Raw genomic sequence first — 17,410 nt, 5'->3', positions numbered from 1 at the left:
CTCTAGGGGATTCTGCGGCTTTTGTTATTACTAATTATTTGTATTACGGTAGCATCCAGAGGCACCAATCACAATTGGTGCCCTGTTTTGCTAGGCTTTGGACAATCATGGAATCTTGGTTATACCAGTTATACCAGCCAAGGGGAGTGGGAGAGAGAGCCTTCACCAGCAGTTGAGGACAGTTCTTGTTGCTTCCAAGGTTTTTCATAGGCTGCTGAAGTTAGGCCCATGGATAGAGCATTCCATTGTTCCTTGGTATCGGTCAGTGGGTTTTGGAACTCATCTGGGCTGTTTCAAGCCAGCTAATCTGGCAATACCTATCTTTCTAGGTTTTTATAAGGTTGCCTGTCACTGTGAAATCTGAGAACTGAGCATATACTAATGCAGAAATCTATCTGGTTCAAAGGCAGTGGAGAAACAGAGATATTGGTTGAAAAGGTGGGATTTAATAATAATAATAATTTTTGTTTATTAGGAAATAAATGGAAGCTATGGAAATAGGGAGGTTCAAGTACTGTTAAGAATAGGGTTTGAGAGGAGCTGAAACCAAGAGAGGACTGCTGTCTCACAGAAAGTGAACTGAGGGACTAAGAGAACTGAAATCTTCTTACAGTCTCAGGGTTGGAACAAGAATAGTTTAGCTGCTCAGGGAAGGGATCAGTCATTCTCCCACTGGAGTTAGCATTTAGCTATAACATAGACAGGCCCTAGCCTCTCCCTGATAAAAGGGATAGCCATTTTCTATAGCTATTTTAGCTTGAGCTTTCCCCTTTCCAAATTGGCAGGAGAATGAATGTATGTCTCCATTTTCTTTTAATCCATGGCTTTCCTACCATGAACTAATGGCCATCAGTCTAAGGCTGGAGGTTTCATCTCCTCTCATGGCCCTTATCCTCTTTCTTATCCATGACCTGTCCTAAGAGGCTGCATTTTAATATAAAACTGACCTTCATCCCTGCAGCAGCCATTCCAGGAACCCCCTAGCAGAGAGAGAGGAAAGATGAGAACACTTGGTTTGAAATGAAGTAAATATAAATATATATTCTTTAAAAAAAATCAGCCATGTAGGAACTTTAAATAATCTATGTCTTTCCTTTTCCAAAGCTCAGAAGAGACATTGTAACACAGTAGCTACCACACACATCCATCCTGGTTCCCCAAGCTGGGAGTGTCATTAAAATTACCTTTCCTATAGCAGTGCCTATACTATCCAGAATAGCAAGGATGCTGTGCCACCAAAGAAAGACATCACTGGCTTAACTCACACAGAGGAAACAATGTATCCCTTCCCCCAGATTTAGGTGTGCTAATCTAGTGAAGTTGAACCCATGACCCCATAGGAGCAGTGTTGAGAAACTGATGAAGGAGACAACATGAGGACCAAATACCTAGTTAAATGTTTGAATCCAGACTCTTATTAAAAAACAGTCCCTGAAAAAAATGTCCAATGACAACAGAAAGAGAAAATGTTCTTGGTCTTGTTAACCATCATCATTCTGTTTTACCACAGAAGACATAAACTCAAGTATCAGATTTGCAGAGGAAATCTGTGAAGCCAGATATCACTGGCAAAAAGACTCTCGAGCACTCAGATTCTTGCGTCATTCTGCACGGCACAGCAAAACACCACCAACAAATTATGGACTCTAATCCCGCTCCGGAAACTGAGATGGTTGTTTATTGGACCCTTGGGGCAGGTGCTCCTGTGGGTACGATTATATTTCCCTCAGTGACAATGGTGCAAAAACAAAACTTCAGCATCACTCCCTTGCTCAGACTAGATATTTTTGTATTCTAAGTGTTAGTGCTAGTTATATCCTTGTGAAAATGTTCAGTTATGAAAGCAAACATGAGGAGTAATGACAATGTGGGAAAGGAAGTGGGGGAGAATGAGATGAAGCAGGGTTAGAAAGAAGCTAACAGGAGAGTTTGGGGAACTTAACATAGCAGATGAGAGGCAAAAAGAAGGAAGAGAATGAGTTCATAACTGGGAAGAGCTTGGAAAAATTCAAACAAGGAGAAGTGTGAAGCAGGGGAAGGGCAGGATCATACCTCTCAACTTTCTGAAACAGAAATCAGGGACAAAGCTAAAAAACACAAGGACAGAAGATGGAAATCAGGGATTCTATGTAATAAAAGGGGGAAAAGCATTCAGAAATGTATCAGAGGTGAGTAGTTTTTAGTAAATATGGGCCCGAGTCATGAAAGGGATCATGTACAAATCATGTATTGGGGGTTAGATTTTACTGAATTGATGCTATTCCTATTCCTTATTTTTCTACTTTAAAATTGTAATGAGTAAGTCTAGTGATCTTTTCCAATATTAATTTCAAACCTGCAACACATACACACAATGGCTCTGATTCACCACTGCATTCTCCATTTTTATACTGGTGTAACTCCACTGATTTCCATGGAATAACACATACCTAAAACTGGAGTTGGCAGGAGTAAATTGGGCCCACTAGATACATGTTCACAGTTTATAAAGTGCTGACCAATACTAATTAGTATTACTTCTCACTAGAAAAAAGTATTACAGGCCTGATCCTGGGAAGTGCTGATCTCAGTGGAATAAAGGACTCTCAGCTTCTTGCAGGATTAGACCTCAAAATAGGAAGTAGCATTGGGAATAGGCATGTCATTTCTTCAGTAAAACTTTTCTCCCCTGTTATCCCTTTGATAAATTAGGCCCTATGCTTTGCATTTTAGAAGCGGAAAGAAAATGATAGAGAAAGTGAGAAAAATCATTGTGGAAACCAAATTGGGGCCATCCCTGAAAGTCAGGGACAGTTGAGAGGTATGGGCAGGGTCAGGTGGACAAGCTCACTCCATTCCTTGCAGGATACCTTAGCTCCATGTTTTCCTGGCAGCCCTGGCATGCCCCTCTCTCCCTGGAAATGGAATGAGAAACAAAGTTGAGAGGGACAAGCATGAGATGAGTCTTCAGAAGGGTCTGTGTTGGTGATCGCTAAAGCAGTGGTGGACATTATATTTCACAAGATGTCAGGAAGTTCTTGTTAGGGAGGCCAGAACCCCCTTACCCCGACTCCTGCTTTTATTTTCAACAAGACAGTTTCTCTTAGTCAGAGCTTCTCTTGTTGGGTACCTCCTAGCACCTGGATGGAACCAGGAGGACTGCAATGCCATGTTCTGTCTCAAAGTATTACTCCTATTACAGTGATAGGACAATGTGAGCCAAATTGTTTTGTTACATCAGTGATATAAATGAGAACAGAACAATGAGAGCCTTATGTTTAAACCTTGCATCTGCTGCCCTGAAGAGCTTTCTAACACCCAGTGCCAGCTCCTGAGCAGAACATGGGTATGGAAGCCATTTCTTTATTTCCATTGTAGGATTGGCACTGTGCACACATCACAATATCTTTGGGCAGAAAATTCAGAATGCGGTATATACAATACACTGATCAGTATCCCTATAATTATGTAGATTTACCCCAGGACAAAGATAAACCTAAAGCCTATAATCACCATCTGAGGCAAAAGCTGGGGCAGACAAAAATGCCTTGGCCATACCCAGAAGGTCAACAGACTTGGGCTTTGTCAGATCAAAACGTGTTAATGGGTGCTTCTTTCTACTTTTGCAAGTGTGAATTTTTGCTCTTCATGTTGTCAATCCAGTACTAAAAATCCTAAAGTAAAGGAAGAGAGTATGTTCCTACCTTTAGCTTTTTTAAAAAATAGGCAGCAGGTTTAAAACAAACAAAAGGAAGTATTTCTTCACACAGTGCATGGTCAACCTGTGGAACTCTTTGCTAGAGGATGTTGTGAAGCCCAAGACTATAAAAGGGTTCAGAAAGAACTAGATAAGTTCATGGAGAATAGGTCCATCAATGGTTATTAGGATGGGCAGGGATGGTATTCCTAGCCTCTGTTTGCCAGAAGCTGGGAATGAGCGACGGGGAATGGACCACTTGATGATTACCTGTTCTGTTCATTCCCTCTGGGACACCTGGAATTGGCCTGTCAGAAGACCAGATACTGGGGTAGATGAACTTTTGATCTGACGCAGTATGGCCGTTCTTATGTTCTTCTTCCTAACTCCTTAGTTTATCCTGCCAGTTTGCAGTGCTGAGTCTTGTAGATGCCTTTTTGTGGCCTAATGTGTCCATATTTAATTTATGTGGCTGTTTGTCAGATGAATTGCTGAGAGGTTAGGATTACATCCTGTGCAGGCAAAGCAGTCAGGGGACTTCTTCAGGAGCTGCTGAGGATGTAAATCTGTTTTTAAAACATGCAGGCTTCTGTACCTGAGCATTTAGGTTGCAGGAAGCTGGGGTGTGACTCTACCCCACACTACCCATGCCACAGACTAACTGCCCATGTGGACCCTGCTGATGCACATAAACACTTCATTAATGCACTTTGATCTAGTCCTTTTTGAATGAGACTAGATCAAAGCACATTAACGAACTATTAATGTGGGTCAACATGGTCCACAGGGACAGTTATCTGTGGCATGGTCACACTCCCACTTGCCATTAACTAAATGTTCATGTAGACAAGTCCTGCATCTCAGTGCTAAACAGACAGAGCTGGCAGGTCAGCTCTGTCTGAGGTGGACTCTCTGGGATGTCAAGTAGTACAAGGTCCTCAGGCCCAGATTTTTAACGGTATCTATGTGCTCAGGCAGACTTATATTGGTATAACTGCATTGCTCAGGGGTGTGAAAAATGCACCCCCCCGAGCAACATCGTCATACCGACCTAACCCCTGGTGTAGACAGCGCTGTGTGAATAGGAAAGCTTCTCCCGTCGACATAGCTACCACCTCTCGGGGAGGTGAATTAACTATGCTGATGGAGAAGCTCTCCTGCACTTGTAGTAGTGTCTTCACTAAAATGCTACAGTGGCGCAGCTGCACCACTGTATGTGAAGACAGGCCCTCAGTGTTGAAAGATCTAAGTGACTTAGGAGCCTAAGGTCACATCTACACTATCCTTTATGCTGGAAAACTTATGTCACTCAGGGGTGTGAAAAAAACACCCTCCTGAGCAACATAAGTGTCACTGGCATAAGTGGTAGTGTGCAAAGCACTATGTCAGCGGGAGAGCTTCTCTTGCCAACATAGCTACCTCCACTCCTTAGAGGTGGTTTAATTATGTTGATGGCAGAGCTCCCTCCTGTCGGCATAGAGCAGCTACACGAGCAATCTTACAGTGACACAGCTGCATCAGTACAGCTGTGCTGCTGTAAGGTCTCTAGCGTAGACATAGCCATGGTCTCTTTTTTTCAAAAATGACTTAGGCACTTACAACCCTAAATGTCAACGACTTTCAATAAGATTTAGGCTCTTAAAAGCCAGATTATTAAAGGTATTTAGGCACCTAACTCCCACTGATTTCTAAGAGAATAAGGCACATATATACATTTAAAAATATGGCCCTTAGGAGCTTGTCACGTCTGAAAATGAGACATAGGTTCTTAAGTCACTACGGCCTTGCAGCACTGAGTGTAGCAATGCCTAAGTGCCTTCAAAAATCTAGGCCTCAGCCTGACTTTCATGCTGCCACGTACGTGCTAGTATTTTCACTACTTGAGATTCAGCGTCCTAATCTGCAACACTGCAATTCTAAGGGTCTTGTCACAGGCAGAAATTAACCTCCACCTTCCTTATAAAAGAGTCAGGACCAGCTACAGAAAACAGACTGCCCCTGCCTTAAAGCGCCCTCTATCTAAAAAGATAAGAAAGACAAAGGGTGGAAAGGAAAACAGGCCTGGAGGTAAAGTAACTTGCCCAAGGTCACCCAGCTGGTCATGGGGAGAGCCAGGAATAGTACCGACCACATCTCTTGAACTGTACCTCAATGCCCTATCCACTAGCTCACACTGCCTCTTAACAGCCTGGGTGGGAATTGTGAAATTCAGCCCTCACTTCTGCATCCCAGACATCAAGACAGTCTATGTAGCTTTAATATTCACTACATAGCTGATATTGTTTGTGATACATGAGACACACACTGGATATGGACATTAGCACTCCTATCCCCAAGACAAAAACTGGAAGCAAGTAAGTTTGCAATCACTGACACAGGATTCATGTGTGGTCTATGGGTCACAAGTGATGTAGCAAGGTGTCCACAGCCAGCGGAAGGCTCAGGAAATGAAAGCTTTAATTTAAACAATGCCATTTTCATATACAACTAACAGTTAATGCAGGAAAGGAAATGGCTCTCATGACATAAGCTTTTGGAACAGCATGCTGAGCAAAATGGAGGACAGGCAGATTTGTTTCAAAGATAAACTTGGAAAAGTTACTGTTTCTTCAGATGTAATCTGGATTGGAAGAACTGCACTGACACCAGACTTCTCTTAACACCCCAGCAGAGGGCAGTGCAAGACCTCAGTCTAAGGATCAGAATTTCCAATAATGTGTTTTAGTCCCATCCACTAGCAATACCTCCTCCTGCCCTCCTCACCCATCTTCAGGCCACAAGTTGTATGGAGCTTCAATGTTTCTAACGGTGAAATCTGAAACCTCTCTCAGGTCAGTAGCGGATCAGAAATCCCAGATTAGGAAGCTGCCTATTGCTGATGTTTAATGAGCCGACCACATTCACAGACAGTGGTGAAGCTCTTATTTAACTCTCTCAGTATCTCCCTCAAAAGTACTATGTGATGTTTTATTCAGCAGAATGCTCAATGTTGCATTAACCTATTGGTATAGCTGGAAATTTCCAGGTGGGCCCAAGCATTTATAATGCTGATCAGTATTAGTATTGCTTGCAACTATGGGTATGTCTACACTGCAATTAAACACCCATGGGTGGCCAGTACCAGCCAGAGGTGAAAATGGGCTTGTATGGGCCAGTACGGCGTACCGGTAAGAAGTGGTTGCTGGTACAGGTCTGTACATAGCCCACGTTAAAACGCTGCAGCCCCTTAATGTCGCTACCCCTTTTACCCCCTCCAGGGCTGTTGGGGGGGAGGGCAAAAGGGGCAGCTGCCCCAGGGCCCAGTGATTTAAAAGGGTCTGGGGCTCCTAGCCACTGCCACCACTGCTACCGCGGCAACAGCCGGAGCCCCGGGCCCTTTGAATTGCTGCTGGAGCACCGGGTGGCACGGGCTGGGCAGCCCTGAAGAGGCCCATTTGGGGAGGCCCAGCTGGGGGAGGCTGACCCTCAGCCTCACCCCCTTCTGCCTGAGGCTCCGCCCCTTCCAGGGCCCCAGAGCCAGGCCCTCATACCAGTCAGACTTTGAAGTTACTTTCACCCCTGATACCAGCTGATGCAGGCTCACAGGGCGCAGGCTAAGGGGCTGTTTAATTGTGGTGTAGATGTTTGGGCACAGCCTGGAGCCCAGGCTCTTGGACCCTGTGAGGTGGGAGGGTCCCAGAGTTTGGGCTGCAGCCGGACCCTGAACGTCTACACTACAGTTAAAGAGCCCCTTAGCCAAAGCCCCATGAGCCAGAGTCAGCTGGCCTGGGTCAGCCATGAATGTCTAATTGCAATGTACACACCCCCTAGGTGTCAGCGCTGAATTGGCTGTACCCGTTATCCAAATGGGCCTCTTTAAGTAGCTCGTATGCCATTCTTGAGCATATTAACCTCAAACTTCTGCATATTAACTCACGGAGGGACTCTGGGGAACTGAAGACAGCTATAAAATCAAGGAAAGAGGAAATTCATAAAAGCAGAAAAATAATTTTTTTACCATCCTCTTTTCATTTCCTTACTGCTCATCTGTCATTTTAGTTTCCAGATTCAACACTTGATATTTAATTAAGCCACCACAAGAAACTAGTGTGATATGGGGCCAAGTTCCAGAAAAGTACAAAGCAGTGGGTGTTCAGTGTGAATAAAATACTCTGTATAGACTAGACCCTCCACACCCACACTTTTGAAACAGAGCGATCACAGTGGAAATAACTACCAACCCTCTAAAGTGCAATACACGTGAATGGTTATATATATTGATGCATGAAACTTTACTGATGCAATAATAAGGATGCACAGTTAAATTAAAAATAGTCAGGATATGTAAACATTTAAGTTTCTACAGCAACACTAACATGGTCACCTTGCTCATATAAATAGGAAGCAGCGTGGGCCGAGGGATGTGCTAGCCGCCCTTCTGCAGCCCCTATTGGCCTGGAGCAGCGAACCATGGCCAGTGGGAGCTGTGATCGGCTGGACCTGCGGGCATGGTAGGTAAACAAACTGGCCTGGCCCGGCAGGGTGCTTACCCTGGCGAGCCATGTGCCAAAGGTTGCCGATCCCTGCCACAGAGCTCAAAATACTTTACAAAGGAAGTAAGTTTCATTATCCCCACTTTGGGGATGAGGAAACTCCAGCACAGAGAGGTGAGGTGACTTGCCAAAGGTCACACAGCAGATAAGTGGCAGTGCTGGGAACAGAAAACAGGTCTCTTAATGCTAAACCCCATGCTCTGTCTACTGGGCAACAATGTATTCTTTATATCATACTGTGTATCCTATAAAATAAACTGGATGTGCAATGTGGCAGCAAGAACCTTAACTTTTGCATTTCCTGAATTAAAAAAATGTTAATTATGTAATTTTAACATTGCACTAGCCTGTGCACATTTGTTCCCTTTGTGTATTCAGTCAACTCTGCCAACTGATGTGGCAAAAATAAGATTCTTTCCTGCTGTCAGCCCTGTAAAACCAACCCAGCTCTGGGAGAGTGAACTGGATTCTTTTCTGGCCTGCTCATCACCAACAGAATTGTTAACTGAGCTCCAGCTGCAAAGCTACCTGGGCAAACCCACTGTCTTCAAATTATGCCCTCAGTTATACCTGAAGGCAATAGGGTCATGCAGATATAACTAAGGGTCTAATTAAAGAGGAATGAAGTTATACAGGTGCACCTAAGAGCAACATTGGCCTGCAGAATCTTTATGACTGGGAATGGTGCCCAGGTCAGAAATAACCCAGTTCACTTTCAGATCCCAGGTTTGCAAGGCTAGCAGTTAGAATTTTTTTTTTTTGTAAACTGAGCACACTTGATCTGGAAGCCACTGAAATGTGATAAATATGGAAGCCCACAATACCATTTTACAATTCCTCAAATGTCACTTGTCTCATATAAATGTGGCATTAGGTGCCATGAAAGACAGGACATTCTTCACAGCCAGAGTTTAAAGAAATGGATTGCAGCGTTTCTCATGGGCACAGAAAGTACTTGCCAGTTTCCCTCTTTTGGCAGATCTACCCTTCCTTCCCTTGCCTTTCATGTTATCAGCCTAAACACACTGAGGGTATCCCTAATAACGGAGAGTGCCACATTCTGATTAGCTCTCCGGCAGTGTTGGGTTGTAATAACAAACCCCTAATTAAAAAAAGAAAACACTTCAAGCTTGGATCCTTGTTCAGGAGACAGAAAATTATGTGGTTATTGGCTTCCTTGCCTGTAGCCAGTTGCTTCCTACTCTTCCTATTCTCCTGCCTCTGGGAATGAGGAATAACCATTAAAAATAATTATAAGAAACTTCCTAAAATAGATCATTTAAGTTAAACAGAATTTGACAGGAAAATATATATTCAAAGGGCCAAATTCTAGTCTTATCAATACCACTGATAAAACTTGTATTGACTTTAATGGGGGCTAAGATTTAGTTCAGTGCCATGGAGGCCGGAGGGGGAAGAAGCAAAGTGAGACACCCAGATTCTGCAACGAACATTGTAAGTTGTGGGAATGTAAAGTGAGAGAAGGTAAAATGTAATAAGGAACAAATGCTCAGTATGCAACTAGCTACAAAAAAGGAGCCTACATGGTCATTTTTAAAGAGTTGACGAATTAACAATATCCTGGGCAAATTCTGATAACTAGAGTCCAACTGTGACCCAAGCTACTTCTGCACAACCCTGTCACCATTAATGAGGTTGCACATGTTTAACTCAGAGCAGAATGGTTTGAAGGGGAAAACAGCAAGGGCCTTCCCAAGTCCCATATAATCTTCTTTTGTAAAGAAAATACCTAGAAAGAAGCTACTCCAGGGAGGTCAAACACATGCACTGTCTCAACGTACATTGGTTGCTGATTTACTGCTAGTCTGGGATCTCATGCTCTGCTGTTATTCTTATTCCTCTTGAGTGGGGAAATAAGAGAACCCAGAACAAAGTGAGAATGGCAGTAACAAATGGAAGAGTCTTAATAAACAGGGATAAATTGCACTTGGGATGGGAAGGTGGCCCTTTAGAACGTGTATTGATGATCCCATTCCAAAATGTGTTGCTGGGGGAGTCGGGGGGAACCTGGATTGAATAAGGATCATAAGAGCAAGGATACATTTCCCGGGTCACAATTATCCATCGCTTTCCAATGTAAAATGTGGAGGTTGCATCTGTGAATGTGTGTGTGAGTAACTGACCAAAAGAGATCACTGGATAGGTTTGAAGAAGCTTTTCTTTTTATGGCACAAAAGAAAATAACACATTGGCTTGCTGTAAAATGTAAATGACTAGAGAGAAAGGTTACCACATTTCTCTCTCCATTCCATGCAGTCTGCCTCAGACTAGCAGCTACCACTCCCAGTCCCCCTTCTTGTCTCTGTTTCTGTCCAGAGACATCAAGGAAATGGGAAGGAGAGTTTGTGATAAGCTCCTAGGATCACAATACAAGACAGGCAAGTGATCAATGCAATTAAAGTTGACAAAGGGGATTAGAATGTTTGAGAGGCCATCTCAGATTTGTCATCTGTTATTGAAGGGTTATTTTAGTCTGGAGTTGGGACCTGGCAATTTTGGTTTTGGTTCCAGAAACTGAATCAAAGGCCTATTAATCCATGTACTTAGAGTGCATGAGGAACAGGTGACTGATAGCAGTGACACAAGTGAATAAAAACAGGCTTGGGACTTGGATTCTGCTTATAGCATTTTTCCTCATTTAGGACCATATACTGCTCTCGGTCATCCACAACGCATTCTACCTATTAGTTTAAAGAGAAAGCATACAGTTGTTCAGAACCCAGTAATTTCATAGCTCTTAAAACCCATCTTCTGTTGGTCTGATTCTGCTCTCATTTACATACGTGCAAATCAGGACTAAGTCCATCAAAGTCAATGAAATTACACCAGTGTAAGAATGGATGTGTGGAAGGATCTTGAATTACATGCAGATGTTGTTTATGAGTAGGATCTGCGTAAAGCAATGATTTAGAAGATCTATTCGGTGTTGCTCTAGTTGATCTTAAAAGGAAGATCATTTGTTGCTGTAATATACAGCTATTAAATGGAGACCCCAGATCCCTCAAGAAGACCCCTTTAAACTCATTCTAACACATGAGAGTATAGTTGAAAGGAACCTTTAGTGCATTAGAATGATAATCCCCCACAAAGGAAAAATTTATGTGGGTACATTTGTTGCATGATTAATAAAATGTATTTCACATAATAAATATTTTAAATATATATGTCAGAGTTAATGTATGTAAAATATTATAAAACAGGCCTTTTCTCATTATACTTAAAATATATGGTATGGCACAATATGCTTTGACTGTCATGAAAACGGCCAATGTTGTAAAGTTTTAAACAGTCTGTATTGAGTAATATATTTTAAATATGTAGGTGCAATAAATTTTAATCAAATAGATAACATATGGGCAGAAAACCATGTTAGCTTGTAAAAAGAGCTGTCCAGCCTAGAAACAGAGGGAGACTGAAAGAATAGTGCCAAACCTCAGCCTCAGAGTTGCAGAGCTTGAGTAGATTTGATGTGTCAGCTAACCAAACTTTATGAGGAAACCCCAGCCCATCCCTTCAAATACAGAGATGTAACAAATCATTAGTAAACTTCATAGCCGGAGAAATTCTTTGGTAAGAATCAAATTCCACTAAGTGGCTAAAGACAGCTTGTATTGCATGTGCATAAAAGATCCAGGACATGGCGTGTCTGCTTGTGATTAATCACAGCTCATATGTGTATTCCATTAAATATCCAACAGGTCTCTCTCAGGCCCAGCTCCCACTTACAATACAGTGTTCTGAATAGCAACTTGTCTCTTAAAATATGGTAGAAAACCATGTTTCCCATGCCTACCTTCACGCCAGTGTCCCCCTTTTCACCCTGTGCAAGGAGAACAGAGAGAGAGCAGAAACGTAGATAGACATATTGAACAAAAAGAGAAAAACAGTATAATCTTAATAGCAATGACAATAGAAAGTAATCGATAGAGCTTAGCTTATGAGACATGCATGCTGTAGCTACAAAGAAATGACCGAAGCATAAAGCACAATGACTGTAGCATCTCGAGGGCTGACTTCAGTTCATCCTTGCACACCAATGCAAGACAATGTGTAGAGGAGAAATGGGTGCATGGGAATGTTCTATGAACACATAGGTGATCAATGTCTATGACATTCATCAGTATCCACTGGAGGCATTGACTGGGATTTTTAAAAGAGCCGAAGGGAGTTAGGTACCTACATCCAACTAACTTTTAATGGGAGTTGGGCGCCTTGCTACCTGAGGCCCTTTTGAAAATCCAAGGCATTGTCACTCGGTCACTTCCAGTATCCAAAGCCAGAGGTTATGTAAAGGAGCAGCTCCACTAACTGCCAGATCTGTCATGTTCCAGCAGAGGATAATAGTCTGTGCACATACAAGTCATTACATTACAACATCTACAAGTGACAGAGCACATTGGAGCCTGGCCCTGGTTCCAGAGAGCAAGGAATCATTCTTGCCTTGAGGCCAGTGGCTGACAATTGTCCAGGCCCCATCAACAAAAACAACTCTGGATCTTGTATGTCATCTAGACAGAGTGTGCAAAGAATCTATTGAGTCTATCTAGACATTTATATCACATTGCTTACCATGTCATCTGAGACTGTATCACACCCCTGTATACTTGTGTTTCTGTAAAAGGGGTCCATGTCTGGGTGGCAATAAGCGGCACTAAGCAGATGGAGGTACTGACTAGCTAAGAATTGTTAGTTTAATGGTTACCTTGGGGCCAATAGGTCCAGGAAGGCCAGGTGCACCTGGTAGGCCAGCCTCACCCACCTCACCCTGAGAAGAGAAGCAAGAAAATGGAGGGAGAGGCAAACACAGTCAGAAGGAAGAAAAGGGGCCTTCAGTATACCAAGAAATATTAACAAAGATGTGGGGAGGGAAGGACAGAGAACAGTCCCATAATACATGTGGCAACATAGCCTTCTTACCCTGCCCTGAGAGACATGCTGCTTAGCAAGAAGCAAAGAGAGATGGAACACTGAAGACAGTTCCTCACAAATAGCCTGATCCCATCAGTGTTTAGGTGCTAGGAACACATATTCCAATCCCTCATACAATACATTTTATCCATGGCTGAAGTGACTATATATCCACGTGTCCAGGTTTTTCACAACGTAGTGCCCCAGGAACTTCTTTTGGGTTGCCTGAAAAGTCCTGGTTTTTCATTTCATCAGCCATCATGTTGGGTTGCTGATTTTTAATAACTAGAAAATGTTTGTTCAGGCTATATTGCTATATTGAGTAGAATTTCCTAAGCGTTTACCAAGAACAAGCAATCTAGCGGTGCAACTATTCAATGTGATGAAGTGTTTGGAGTGAAGATAATGACTGCATGACTGTAGAGAGTATCAAAGCTGTTCTTTTTGCTCAAAGTGAATGTTAATTACCCTGGTTTGATGTTCAGTTATAAACTCATTGAGAATGGGGAGTTACTGGAAAAAATCTTCCATTCTGAGAAACACACCTGTGGTGCTGTTGAGTCAGAAGCTAACAGTAGTGACACCAGCACATCTTGAAAAAAAATTTTTTTTTGCCTTTTGCCTAGGTATTTTATGACCCTAAAACATGTTGCCACAAAAGTATCCTGGTTTTTAAATGTGAAGATATGGTCACCACATCCCTAGTATCACAAGACTACCTTCAATACAAAAAATCAAAATGGAGGGAGAGATTTCTCCAAATCCTGAGTCGGCCCATTATGTAAGGGCAGTATAGAAGTTTCTCTTTCCTTTCATTGTTGACTCAGTGGGGAGGACTTTCTCCTCTGCGTTCATTCAATCTTGTGTTTCCTGCACACTTCCCCATTAATGGATCCCAGACCTGGGATCACCCTTCTCATAATATGAAAGGAATTCAGACCCCTTGCTTGAGAAATAAATCAACCAGATTAACTGCCGTCCATAGGAAAAGATCCAGGTACAAACACCCACTAATATGCCATATGAGCGACATCCTCAGCACATTCGAAGGTTAAGAAGCCTCCTGAATGTCGCAAGGAGAAGGATGGATGGTTAATGAGAAAACCGACAGTTTGCTGAAAGAAGAAGCAGTAAATTTTGTGTGTGTCTGCAGGAATAGACTGTTGTCCACAGGGGCTATAATTTTCATTTCCTGACATAACAAAAACTTCTCAGTTTATGCAGAACTAATTAAAAAGCTCTCAGGTCTTGCCACTTCACCCACAGAGCACGCATAAAACAACGTATAGATAACACAGTATATACAACTGCCGGCTGTTGGGAATACTCACTTTCCTCTTCTCACTCCCTCATCCTCCTTGTCAATATTTCTCCCCTTTTATCCTCTTTCATTTCATTCTCCCCCTCTCTGTCTGTCCTTTAAACTCTCTGGGCGGATTCAGCACTGCTGGGGCAAGGCTAGCCACATCCTAGGATGGGATTTAACCTCAGGGGAAGGCAGACAGTGTTTCCCCAGGGGAGTATCTTTAACGTGCTGTTGGAGTTTCATCCGAATCCAGCTGCCTGGGAATGACTTGAATGAACATATTCCCCTGTTATCCTGGCTATGCTCCTCTCTGGCCAGTACCATATCATTTTAGGGCTGCTCTGGTCACCTCTGTGCCCCATAAAATATAGGGAGTGCATGTGCCTTGCACTGGGACAACTACCCTTTGGGCAGACCTTTCAATTCTAGAGATCCACAGCCCTGGGTAATACCAGCTTCTGCCTGGTAACCTGTGGCTGAATCAAACCTTCCATCATTTAATCTGGAGAACGATACATACCAGGGGGATTGTAAATGCCATAGCTCGTTCCAACCTCCATTCAGACTGGGTGGGTGGAGAGGGAGGATGTCCACACATGGGTGCACAAAATAAATTTCAGCCAGGAAGAAGTGACTCTATAGGGGAGTTTACAGCTTTTCCTGCCTCAGCCCCTCCCAGAAGAAACTGCTGCAGGGAAGTAGGTAGGTGTAGTGGCTATTGGGGAGTTGAAACTATCTTCAGTACTCGGCTCTCTTAGCAGGAGTCAGTGCAGGGAACGGTAGAGGAATGGTGGCTATGGGGGAGGTCAGAGTTCCTCCATACCCAGCCTCTGCCAGCAAGTCATTCATTGCAGGAAATGATGGAAGAGCTCTGGTGGGGTGTGTGTGAATGTGTGTGGTAAGGATGGCATTTCTCTGCTATTACACTCCCACCAGGCTCTGGTTCACTATAATGCATTTTAAGATACTTGATCATCCAGTTGCTCAGAAGTTTACCTCCCCCTCTTACCTTCCTCCCATGGTATCCTTGAATTCCAGGGTCTCCCTGCAAAAATCAAAATGAAGACAAGCCGGTGATGCTAGGCTGAAAAGGAAAAATCCCTGTCCTTTCCCTGTGCAGATGCAGGAAGAAAAATAGGACACTGAGTGTGAAATTCAACCTTGTGCAGAGAACCATAATGAGGCCTAGACACCATTTATTCCCCCTGGAGCTTTCAAAACAGGGCTTATATCCTGTCTGAGTCCAATGCACAGGAGTGAGTTTTACTCTGCATGAATTACAACATAATAGGAAAGCTGCACCACACACTGCAAGGCACATCATTTGGTTTTGCTTTCAATTTACACAGTTAATCTGTCCTAAAGCTGCTTAATCTTACAGCTCTGTCTGAAGTATCTCAAGGAAAGCAAACTGGGGATTTTTTAGGCAAAAGAAATCTCACATTTTGTCAGTGACATTTCGCAAGTTTGGCAAGTAAAAACGGGAAATTTGGCAAAATTAGCAACATGGCTACAAAATAAATTCATAAAATGTGGTAAATGTTTTATGGTAAAGTCCAGCAAAGACATGTCTTGCAATTTATTTATTTTTTTGCAATATTTCCTGATGATGACCTCCTCCCTCAGACAAAGCTTCCATTGAAAACAATAAGCCAGGAGTCTGGAATTGGGCCCTTAATAAGATGTTTCAGTCTGGTTATGAACTTTTTCAGAAGTATTATGAAGCAACCCTCTTTTTTCCCTCCTCCCCCACCTTTCCACAATGATCATGCCCAGCTTTGCTCACATCTATGCTAAGGGTTTTAAACTTCTTATCCTCGTTTATGCTTACAGATAATGAAAAATGTCTCACCTTTGGTCCAGGGGATCCAGGTAAGCCCTGTAGATAAAATAAGAACACATTCTGAGGTAGGGAAAACTGCAAATATCTAGAGAAGTGGGGTGCAGGTAATTATTTTTCTACTGTGACATCAATCGCTGCCTAGCTTGATTTTAAAGAGTTCATCACTTTAGAATGTCATTGCAAAAATGATTCTTGTTGAGTAGATAAACTGTATGGAAATACCAGCCAAGTCTCCCTCCCACAAATACTATCCCAAACCACCAGGCTTTGTCTCAGTAAATTTGAAAACCAAGCTACTTTGCCCAACGTGTCATGGTTCCAGAATATGATCTGGTTTATTTTTCTTGCCTATTTTTAGCTCATTCCCAGCTCACTGTATGTATACGCACTGGAGAAACAAAACCATCACAACTGGAAACTGGTAGTATTCAATAAATGGGTAGTCTCTTCCTTACGCAACTAGGTGATCTCAAAGGAATTAAGGGAGGGAGAGAGTTGATATATACTACCTGTCCTTTAGAATGCACTGTGGAATAACAGAAAGATCCTTTCTTCATGGTGGAATGTGCTATTATTCGATTTTGAATAGAGCTGTTCTTTTCTTCATTAAAAAGGAAATCTACCTGTGTGGCATGCTACACGTCTGAAAGTACTCTTTAGGGGCAGGAAGCATGGGTTTTACTGAACATGGTTTTCTTTGACTTTCCTAGTAGTGGGAATATGTTCATAAGACTTTCAGAAGGAAGGGAGACCAGTAGCTGTGCTAAATTAGAAATAGCCATTCAATCTGCACACATATCAAGCAATAGGTACTATACATGCCATATAAATGTTAATATCTAAAATTTCCATATGGCAGCTGCCCTTGTGATGTAAACAGTCCAAATGAGACAGATGGAACGGATACCCCACATATGTTCTACGGCCTGAGTTTACAGTATTTTTGCCTGTTTATGGCCATTCAGATGGCTACTTTGGGTTGAAAGGTCAAAAGTGGGGATTTTCCAAGTCTTGAGTCTTCTGCCTGTAGATAACATGCACAAAGAGGCTTCCCTTTCCTCTGTTGACTGCATGTCCCTTTTCTGCAAGCAGGTTTGTAACAGCTATTAAAAAAATTGGGGAAT

The 17,410-nt window shown here is 42.7% G+C and overlaps 1 protein-coding gene across 18 annotated transcripts in view; it reads right to left on the bottom strand.

The window, feature by feature from the left end:
* COL13A1 (collagen type XIII alpha 1 chain) overlaps window positions 1–17,410 on the bottom strand; it is a 166,711-nt gene that overhangs the window by 45,510 nt on the left and 103,791 nt on the right. For 8 of the 18 annotated variants that reach the window (XM_045025545.1, XM_045025550.1, XM_045025556.1 and 5 more), the window contains 6 exons: window positions 16,296–16,322; window positions 15,453–15,488; window positions 12,932–12,994; window positions 12,023–12,049; window positions 2,850–2,894; window positions 948–980 (listed from right to left, as the gene is read on the bottom strand). In XM_045025545.1, the coding sequence (XP_044881480.1) occupies window positions 948–980; window positions 2,850–2,894; window positions 12,023–12,049; window positions 12,932–12,994; window positions 15,453–15,488; window positions 16,296–16,322 (231 nt within the window). The remainder of the gene's footprint in view (window positions 1–947; window positions 981–2,849; window positions 2,895–12,022; window positions 12,050–12,931; window positions 12,995–15,452; window positions 15,489–16,295; window positions 16,323–17,410) is intronic. The other 10 variants (XM_045025555.1, XM_045025562.1, XM_045025564.1 and 7 more) reach the window with 6 other exon arrangements.

Source organism: Mauremys mutica, chromosome 7 (genome assembly GCF_020497125.1).
Source record: "Mauremys mutica isolate MM-2020 ecotype Southern chromosome 7, ASM2049712v1, whole genome shotgun sequence".
NCBI lineage: Eukaryota > Metazoa > Chordata > Testudines > Geoemydidae > Mauremys > Mauremys mutica.
Note: the sequence above shows the minus strand (reverse complement) of the source record. Positions and strands in the feature narration are given on the sequence as shown.